Below are 10788 nucleotides of genomic sequence, written 5' to 3'. Positions count from 1 at the left end.
AGAAATGCGGGTTAATGATTAAGCCGTGGATAGAAGCCCTTTATGTCCCATGGAAATGGAAATGCAGCATGGTCGGGGCCTGATTATTCCTTTGTATTCCAGCTCTCTCTCTCTCTCTCTCCCCCCATCTCATTCACTGGGTTCATAATTCCACTGCAGGCCACGGAGTACATAATAACAGAAAAGATTTAAAACACTTTAGGGAAGGACTGTGCTATTTTTGTAGAGATATAAATATATATATATGTATATATTTTTTCTTCTAGACGCACTACCTCATTTGGTTGGGGGAGGAGGAGAGGCAACCACTTGATTTGAACAGGCTTTCCAAGGCGCTACTTCATTTGCATAATTTTTCTTGTCTATGGTGACGCTCTGGTTCGGGGCAGTTCACTGGTGACTGCATGGTACTAGTGAAGGATCACATACACCAGCATAGCCTTGGCCGACTTTAATATTGCTATGAAGCCCTGGTCATAGCTCTATAGCAGGACGATACATTCAATCTTGGGGCCAGATAAGTCTTATCTCGTTGACCCGACAGCTCACGCCTGCTTTCGTAATCTCGGTTTACCCGTCCACGTCGAGTAGGAAAAAAGGAAAAGAGGAAAAAAAGGGGGCTTCTCTTGGCTCTTCCTTTTTTTTTTTTTTTTTGTTGTTGTGGCTGCTAATGCTCGGTGTATGGCAGGGCGCAGTCTGCTACCGCTGCTTCACCCAGTCAGCCCTGTCTTTAAACTTTTCTCTGGATTACTGCTTTGATCGATTTCGTCGCTGAATGAGAAAATATTGCTTGGTGCTCTGCATTCGTCGTAAGAGGATAAGGTAAGCAGGCCAGGAATAGGCTCCCTCGGTTGTAAATGGCTGAGTTTGTATGTCGCGCGGTGATTTATCACCGTATGACTTAGATCTCGGTTCAGGAAGAGTTCACACACACACACACAGTCAGGCGGCCGGATTTCTCCAGCGTGGAGCGGAGGGGCTGCGCAGAGAGCTCAAGTCTGTCTTTTGTCTCTCTTTTCTCTGCCGTTTATGACTATCGCAATGGTTCGCCTGGAGATACACACCACAGAGCTTCGTGATATCTTTTCCCGGTCATCACGAGTGCAGACACGGTGAAGACACGTCCTTTCAGTCTGCGGTTTAACAGCGCTGAGGGCATTTTGAAACTGATTTGCTTTTTGTTATTGTATGCAGAACGGCACAGGCCAGAATTGCTCGACATTTACATTTTCCGTGTGCTCATTTTATGATGATGCATCGCATAGTTATGTGTCTGCTTCGGGGCTATGGATTATGAAACATGCAAGAGGGCTTCCTTTTTGTTTTAAACCCTGTTTTTAAATCATTTTTATTGCCCGGGTAACTTTTGCTATCAGACATAAAACAACCCGACTCATCAGTTAAAATCTCAACTGTGTTAAATGCAATATATATATATATATATATATATATATATATATATATATATATATATATATATATATATATATATATATATATATATATATATATATAATTTAATGTATTTATTTGCTTTATTCAAACGATGTATAATGGCTAAATCTATAGAATCTACAGAGTAGACAGCAAATGCGAAAATGAATGGGAATATTTTATTTCTACTGAAAATCATTAGCTTTATAATAATAATAATAATAATAATAATAATAATAATAATAATAGCTGTTCAATCCACTGTCTCATTGTTAATGTCCCATTAATGTCCCATTATAAAAAGATTTCCCCCAAAAGAGCAGTGATGTTTGTCTATCATAGTTTATAGTCTCTCCCCGAGGTTACCTATTATGGTGCTCCAGCAGCAGCCTCTAGCTGTACCATCCCCGGGTTTCTGTCTGCTTAATACTTGCTTTGTTAGGGCTTGGCTGCTCACCGGGCCGCTCATTCCGAGCGGGCAGTCCCGGCTCACTGACCCCCCCGCCCTCATATATCACCGCGACCGGCCGCCGCTCAGACAGCGACAGCAGCCATTATTATGGGCCTACTATGGAACAAAGTTCAAACCATGGGCATGGAGATGTACGGACGCCGGCCGGTTTTTCAGGTTTCCTCTGGGCCTTTACAGTTTTTCTACTATTATGAGGAAACGTAGAAAAAAAAAAAAAGGGGGGGGGGGGATTAAAAAAAAAAGAGACAGACTATGTGGCAAGCTCAGGGATATTTTATTCTCTTAAAAATTATGAATTTTTTCTAAAAGTAAAAAATAAAAGGTTGAAGGTTTGTGGATCCGACGGTATGTTTTTCACTCGCTATACAGGAAATTAGATACACCGTTGACAGCCCTGTTGGTAGAATAACAGTGTAAAAGAAATATTATTTTCCTGTGTGGTAACCCTCTAACAAGCTATTTCCACAGCGCATTTCTCCATAAGGCCTACTCTAACTATATTCTGCTTCACTGTTAGTTAGAATCAAATATTTTAAAACGCCACCCGTCGTCTTTTCGCGTTTCTAAATGATTTGACAGTCTGAAATGCTTTTAAAATGGTTTTATGTTCGCCACAGATGGTAATACAAGGTTAGTGCGTGCCTCTGTGCCCCGTGTAAGCCATAAGGTAAACGGTAATAGTCCACAGAATTGTTGGCCCTATCTTGCCTCCATAGTCTCCTGTGTCAGGGCTGCATTGAAAAGTAAGATGGATCGCCACCATTTCTTCTCCTCACAGTGCTTCTTGTAACCCTAGGTTCACCCAAGGAGGCCATTGGCGGAGAGGCGTCACGTGACCACGGGGTGCCAATGTTATTCTACAAGGGTGTCAAGACCCTGTCAGTTTCTGAAATAAATATTGGGAAACGGCGAGATGCAAAAGGCAACCTACTACGACAGCTCCGCAATTTACAGTGGCTACCCATATCAAAGCGCAAATGGCTTCAGTTATGATGCCAATCAGGTCCAATATCCCCGGGCCTCTCATGTGGAAAGTGAGTACCATCGACCTGCCTGCTCCCTGCAGTCTCCTGACGGCTCCGTGGCTTTGCAAAAGCCCGGGGAGATGGCGGAGAGCTGCGACAGGACCACAGCCATTCAGGCGGCGCAGTCCAAGGTTCATCCCGAAAGCAATCAACCGCAGGTGCCGGTATCAGGCCCACCCCCTCCCTCACAGTCCCCCGGTGCTATCAGCCAAAATACAAGCAACGGATCCAACCAACCAGTCAGTGCCAAGAACGACTCCCCGACCTCTACCGCTCGCAGCAAGCAGATCTTCCCCTGGATGAAGGAATCCCGTCAGAACACCAAGCAGAAACCCACCAGTAGCTCCAGTTCAGGTACTCACTGCATTAACATGACTGCTCCTCTAATATCCACACTCTTTGTTGGTCTGCAACCAGAAAGTTGCTCAAGTTTGGTTTAGAGAGGATGCAATGCACAAGGGGGTGAGCAGGTAAGGGCTTACGAGGAAAGGGGGGTGGGCCCACAACAGAACAATACTTCCCCTGGGAAGGTCACAATGGTGTGTTTTCTGCATCGGGGACAGGAAGTTGTTAAATGTTTTAAATCATTAATAATCAGTGTGTCATTGAATTACATTGCTATTGCTGTAATGTATAATTACCATAATCCCACACATACCCTTTACTATTACATTTATTTATTCTACACTGCAGTTGTAGTGAAGTGCAGTGTAAACTGACAGACTGGCTACACTGCATCCTGGTCAAAATCTGTAAGGATTGTTACAAATTATTTGCGCAATATGACGTTTTAGACTGCGGAAAAACTGTATGCCACATTAACAGTAGATATCACCATTTGTTGTCTCTTTTGCCCTGCAGCTGACCTGTCCCTACTGTAAACACACCTCTCCTCTGATCTCATAATGGTCCTGGACAGACAACAAATACACACAACAGTTGTTTCAGTTTGTCCTGCTGTTTTGATTAGCGAAAAACTCTGTGGGTCAGTGTGCATGTGTGGGAGATGGTCCGTATTTACTTAGAGGAAAGCTAAACATTTCGAAATGCACATCTTCCCACGAACTTCTTATTTTGTAAATTCAGTGGCTATATGCTTTAATTTCGGTGTGCAGGTTATAGTGCACTAATAGAAGCAAAGGCGCGTGGCTCATGAGTATCAGGAGAGGTGTTTTTTTTGTGTGTTTTTTAACAAGTCCCAACCCTTTACGCACGTTCATGCACGCAAGGTAGAACCTGCTGTTTTGGCGCCAGGGAAATTCGGGGTCAGGGGTTCTGAGTTTAGCTCTGGGTAGTCAACTCTTCTTCCTTTCTGTAAAAATAAATGGGTAATAATCTAATGACATTCCAGGATCTTACCAAGTGCAATCGCTGAACTGCAAGGCAGTGTGGCGCTTTTCATTAAGTTTAGTTATTTCAAGTGCACCAAAGGTTTTTTTTTAATTTGTTTTCAGCATCACATAGCCGATTTATGGAAACCCTTGATGCACGTTCAAGGTTTATAAGAACGGCAAATCTTATTATTGAGATCTCATTGTCAAGATGAAGACACTGTAGTGGTTTGAAGAGTCTTATTTTTACTTCCATAACGAAGAGTTAATTTCAGAATTGCTTTCAAAGACCTTTTGCGAGCTGGAGGATTTTCTTAATAAATTAAGCAGCAGTCTTCAGTTAATGCGTAATGTTCATAACATGAAGACTTCTTAACAGCGTAGTTAAGAAGTCTTCATGACGTATACAACATATAAAAGCCCAGGCTTTATGAACAACTTTGGAAAGTCCTTTACATTTTACGCATATACTAATTCCAGAAACTTCTTTGTTCACTGGACAACTCAGGCCGGATCGGGTGGATCAGGGCTCTGTTTTTTTTATTTTTTAGTTAAAATGCAAAGCAGACTGGTTTCAGCCTGAATTGTGCTTGGTAGGGTGCGTTAATGAGTTCGAAGAACGCCCAGTATTTATCATGAAAATTATTCATACGCACCTGTTACTCACGTAGGAAAGATGCATAGTGCTTGACACATACGTTACAGTTAGGATCTTGCATGACCTAAACTAAGTGGCCTTTTGACAATCAAGTCGTCAAAAAAGTAAAACTAAACCGATCCGGTAATAATCGTGTGATTCTAAGGCATTACGTCAAATCCACGTGATCACTTATTTCTCATCCATAACATAACACAATGGACCAGATTATGTCATCCTGCATTGCTATTACTTTAGATTTGGGCGAAAGTCAGTGATAGTTATTAAATGTTGGCCGCCTGCCATAACAGTAAGTAGACTAGCACCTTGCAATTCTGCAGCCAAGATCCAGCCTCTTAAGCTTATCAGTGAGGGCAAGGCGAACTGTTTTCTATACACCCTGAGGAATACATAATGCTTGTGTTTGCATTATGTGTGAGCTACCCTGCAACTGTGGGGGGAAATTAGGGTCAAGATGTTTTAGTAGTAAACCTGAGGTTACCTGATTCCATATCAGATACTGAGCCATTATTGTCCAGTTGCACTTTTATTTTTGGAAGTCTGTGAAGCTGTGCATGTAACTAGCTGGCTCATGGAGCCTTGATGATAACTCCTGTGATTTGCCATAGGGGAATGGGTTTATTAGAAATATTGAGATGTTTGGAACATACGCACATACGCACGTTATTAGTGTTAGTGATCATTATGATACATATTTAAGTGGGCAAACTTATTTAGTAAACTCCCCAGTCAACACCACCGCCCCCTTCTGATCGCAGAGTTTGCTAACAGCTATGTGTTGTCACATGATGTCGCCTTCACTCTCCTGTCTTTGCCTCTGTACCTCTCTCTGTATAACGAATTACTGACTGACATCCTCTCCTTCATCCTGACAGTGGAGAGTTGCCCCGGAGACAAAAGCCCTCCGGGGTCAGCAGCATCAAAGAGGGCCCGGACAGCTTACACTAGCGCTCAGCTTGTGGAATTGGAGAAGGAGTTCCACTTTAACCGGTACCTCTGCAGACCCCGGAGGGTAGAGATGGCGAACCTGCTCAACCTCACAGAGAGACAGATCAAAATCTGGTTCCAGAACCGCAGGATGAAATACAAGAAGGATCAGAAAGGCGTCGGAATGATGCCTTCTCCCGGTGGACAGTCCCCGCGCAGTCCCGTGGGCCCAGCTTCTGGTGCTGGCGGTGTGGGAGGCGGATACCTCAACTCTATGCATTCTCTCGTAAACAGTGTTCCATATGAATCCCAGTCGCCGAATTCTTACAGTAAACCTCATCAAAACGCATACGGTATGCCTACGTCATACCCCCCTCCTTTAAACAACTCCCTCAACAACTGCCCGCCCTCCCAGAAGAGGTATCCCGGGAACGACTCTGCCACGCCCGAGTATGACGCGCATCCCCTCCAAGGCAATGGCAGTTACGGGACGCACATGCAAGGCAGCCCTGTTTATGTCGGCGGAGGTTACATCGACTCAATGCCTAGTTCTGGGGCCTCTGTTTTCGGTCTGGCCCACCTTACGCACCCACCGTCCGCAAACATGGAGTATAATGGAGCAATCACAATGGGTAACAGTCAGCATCACGGAGTGTGTGATCCAACACCGACGTACACAGACCTAACGCCGCACTACTCTCAGGGAAGAATCCAGGAAGCGCCCAAACTGACGCATCTGTAGCAGTGGCGCTGCCTGGATCACTCCGCCCATTGTCTTATCCACCTCCAGACATATTACTGCTTTGTTTATGCGCCTCCTCACGGCTCCCACAATCTCTCTACTTTTGTTTATGTTCCCTATAGTTTTTTCCCCTTTTTAATTTTTTTGGTGTGTGAAGTAGCGTAGGAAAAATAATCACGACTTGCTTGAATTTGCTCGTGTCATTGTCTCACAGAGACCTTTATCTGGGCTGTACGCGGGAGGGGAGGGAGGGGGGCGCAGTATATGCATAGACTTATTTAATCTTTTTTAAATGTTTTCTAATCAAAAACTCAAACAGGGTATTATGAACACATGTTATCAATTTTCAATGTGAATTTGTCCGTCCTCTTATTTATCCGCAATTGAAGAATTATGTTTCTCTCTCTCTCTCTCTCTCTCTTTTTTTTTTGTTGCATTTTGCATTTTGTTGCACTTATGTGTAAGCGTCCTTCAAGAGCCACGAGTTGGAATTAAGAGGGAAAATACGTTTTCAAAAGCAAGGGTCATAAGCTTACAGGCAACCCCTCCCCCTTGCTTGTGTTTTGTTCCATTTTTTGGACTTTCTAATGTTATTTATTTTGTTTGGTGTGAAAGATGAAAGAGTCCTTTAGTATTATTTGACACCCCCTCCATCTTTGTGTGGGTAGAAGGTTGGTGGAAAATTTGCGTCTCGGCCCTTTTTCAGCCCATACATGTTAGTCTGTATTAGCTCCTCAGCAGCAGAAAACCCATGTTCCTGTTAGAGGCTATGTTTCCATTTTTTTCTTCTTCGAAGGAGGTGTTTTATTTTTCTCAGCGAATGTAAAAGTCAATCAGTCATGCAATAAGGGTGGAAAAGAAGGACATATTACGTTAGCTGTTTCTTTATTGAAGTAATAAGAAACAAACTTTTTTTTCGATGTCATACATTCCATGCTGCTCCAGTTAGAACAAATAAATAAAAGAATTGAAATATACCGAAAGCATAGCCTTCGATTTTAATTTAGACTTGGCAGAAGCATTGCACACAATCACAAATCACGAAGTGGACTAAAAAGTATAAATACACATCTTTAGGTTTCTCTGCAATAAAATGGAGGTGAAAATAAATCTAATCAGTTTCCAAATATATAGTCAGGCAAATAGACGTAAAAGAAAAGAAACAAAAATGTTTTAACAATAATAAATCATAGAGTAGCCTATCACACATATAAAGTGGCAATATATTTCTATTTTTTCATACAACATAACGTGGAATATTGGCCATAAATATTATCCAATAACATGCAGGCAAATATTGGCAGATATAGTAAAAATGCGTAATAAACGATGCATTCTTTTTTGTTTTATTTTATTTTATTTTATTTTATTTTCCTCCCCTTCACTTGATTCGAGGTGAAGAAAACTCCAGGGTGGCCCTCTCCCCTCCTCTCATCTGCGTGGGCACATCCATAATAATAAAAATGTCACCGGGGCCCTTCTGGAGAATCTGCAAGAAGACAACAAGCTAAATGAGAAATCGTTTAAAAAATAATCCGCTGATATTTTCAGTCAGTCAAATGCGGTCAGAGAGGATATAGTCTGAACTAGAATCATAACGCGGCTTATTGGTCTCATTATTCTACAGATTTGCAGATGCCAGAGTGGTAAAGCCAGCTCGGTACGAAGCAGCTCCGTTGTGAAGATGGCTACAACAAAAGGAATTATCAATTTAAAAGGTTTTTTTTTTCAAAGACAGGACATTATATTCTTTTTTTTAACTTTTATAAAATTAAAAAAGTGCTACAAGAATTATTGTTAGTATTATCATTTTAATATCGGTCCTAGAATTTTTGCAGGCATTTTCAGTATTTATAAATTTCCAGTATACAACAGAGACACAGCTGGAGCTAAAAGACTACACTTTGGGTGTGCAATTAACTAAATGTGGACAGTGTATACATCATTATGTTTAACATGCTCCTTTTATTTCGAAACAAATGTTTACAAGCCTACTTTTTTCTACACTTGCTACATTATTTGCTCTCTTTAATTTTGCACTAAATAATAATAATAATAATTATTATTATTATAATTTCAGGCCAAACTGATTGATTTAAGTGGGCATGAACATTACTGGCCCTGACATATGGCTAGCAGGCAAAACTAGAACAATTGAACCATGGTGTGTCACTGCAAAAAAAAAAAAAGCTGATGGATTGAGTATTTCTGCATCCAACACAGCCACACACACAGAGACATCCACGCACACGCGTGCACGCGCTTTAACAACAAGGCAAAGATTTAACCCATAGGTAGCACGCTGATATAGTTTTAAGTGAAAGAGAAGACTTGGGCATCTTACATCCGTGGGAAAGTGGTTCTAAATCAGTCCTGCTATAAAGATAAGTGTGTAGGACAGGCTGGGGTCCACTAAAATGCAGCCACCCACTCCTTTTCTTTCACACAAAGCCTGTGCGTAATTCCCCCGAAAAAAGTCATCCGTCTTTGCTCCTAGCAACTCCGTCCGTCACCCCGCTTTCTCAGATGCTACTTAAACGAAAAGTGAATGTAGTTTAAAACGCATTGAGAATTCAAAGATAAAAGCCAGGTGAACACGCTGCTTCGCCCTACTCACCGCTGGCGCGTTACCGCCTCCTCATAAAAAAGGAAATGGTGGCATCTCGTGTAGCTGGATTCGTATTTATCTTTAAAAATATCCCTCCAGCGACAGCTAGACTATGTCTGTGAACAGAAACTGGTTCTAATCTGAGGGGCCAGTGTTTCTCACCGGCTTCCTGCCTGCATTTGATCCGGCAGAGAGTTAGAAGCCTTAAATGTGTTGTGAGGGCACCGAGCTGTCAGACCTTTTGGCGAGTAAGATTGATCGCGCGCAGGCTTCCAGGACTCTTTGTTTGGTATATAAGCAACAAACTGAGAGAAGCCTACCACTTCTCTTCTTCCATCTCCTACTCACCGAGCCACTTTTTTTAAAAATGAAAATACGGTATGTGCTGCCTAACGAAAAAAATATCTCAAACATGGTTTTCACAGATTATTCTGGAAGAGGCATGAAACCAAACACGGCGGGGAAGGGCAATTCAATAACATTTCCATCCGCATAATAACGCTGCAAATGGATTCGTTGTAAGTGGTCGATTGTAACTGTGTTTGCTTCATTGCAATTTCAGGTAGAAATGATAATGGGAATACAATGAGAGGCTTTCTCAGCACTGTAACCAGTGCCCTTCCAGTAAATCCAGGCTTAGCCTGTGGAGTGGCTTCCTGCTTAATATGAAAAAGGAACCGTTTCAAAGATGTGCAAAGGCAGTAATTATGGTAGATTTTAGTTATCGAAAATTGTGACCAACACCAACAATGATAATAAAAGAAAAAGCTCCTGTGGGTTTACTATAATATTTGTTAGTAGCTGCACGTACACGGGCGTTCATGACCTCGTTATAATACCTTTTTGTGGAATAAACGAAACTGCCATGTGCCTTAATATCATATCTGTCAAGTCAGCATAAAAAGCCTATAATAGTAATAATAATAATCATAATAATAACAAAAATAACACTGTTTGCGAGCGCATATGCATAACACATGCCTGTGTGTCCCTGCGCAAATTTCTGCACAATAGCTGTAAATGTTCAACCACTGTTATGGGTTGGTGAAATGGTCTGAACGTGCCATGTCTGTCAGTATTAACTTTATGGATGGGCCTTTTTATTGCAGCACATGCCAGCGGATGCACTGCATATGTCATTATTATGAAACCTTTAAAGAATCACATTCATCCTGGTGTCCAAACTCACCTCACAGTGAACAGACTTCATTGTTGTGGTTTGTTTCTGTCGAGAAATCTCAAAATCAGTTTTGAGCGTTTCATTTTTTTTCCACCTCTGAAGGCTGACTCTTGATTGTATGAATAGCTGGGCTACTGGCGTGAAGTGTGTGTGTGTGTGTGTGTGTGTGTGTGTGTGTGTGTGTGTGTGTGTGTGTGTGTGTGGTGTGTGGTGGGGGCGTTCTCCACTGACATCCTCAAACAATACGAGAAAGACGAGAAAGAGGAGTGCACGAATCCGCGCACGCAGGCTGTGCTCTTTCCCTGTAATAGTGAGCGCGTCAGCCATTCTTAAAAAACACATTTTGTAGCTTAGTGGAGTGGACTGCAGGGCGAGAGGAGGATAAACTCAGCAGACAAAGATGTAAATATA

General features: G+C 42.1%; 1 protein-coding gene across 1 annotated transcript; it reads left to right on the top strand.

Annotated features, from left to right (window-relative positions):
* The first annotated feature begins 2819 nt into the window (after nt 1-2819).
* Nucleotides 2820-7587, top strand: hoxa3a (homeobox A3a). The gene is made up of 2 exons (XM_085396959.1): nt 2820-3285; nt 5796-7587. The coding sequence occupies exons 1-2, from the start codon at nt 2820-2822 to the stop codon at nt 6587-6589; spliced, it is 1260 nt and encodes a 419-aa protein (XP_085253085.1). The 3' UTR covers nt 6590-7587.
* The last annotated feature ends 3201 nt before the right edge of the window (nt 7588-10788 follow it).

Source organism: Rhamphochromis longiceps, linkage group LG22 (assembly GCF_057381845.1).
Source record: "Rhamphochromis longiceps isolate RC_006_pf linkage group LG22, R_longiceps_female_GT1.1, whole genome shotgun sequence".
Taxonomy (NCBI): domain Eukaryota; kingdom Metazoa; phylum Chordata; class Actinopteri; order Cichliformes; family Cichlidae; genus Rhamphochromis; species Rhamphochromis longiceps.
This window is presented reverse-complemented; position numbering and strand designations above follow the sequence as displayed.

Excerpts from the sequence above, each read along its gene's own strand:
- hoxa3a (XM_085396959.1), top strand. The coding sequence starts at position 2,820 with ATGCAAAAGGCAACCTACTACGACAGCTCCGCAATTTACAGTGGCTAC. Across the intron at positions 3,286-5,795 it reads CACCAGTAGCTCCAGTTCAG|TGGAGAGTTGCCCCGGAGAC; the intron begins GTACTCACTGCA and ends TCATCCTGACAG.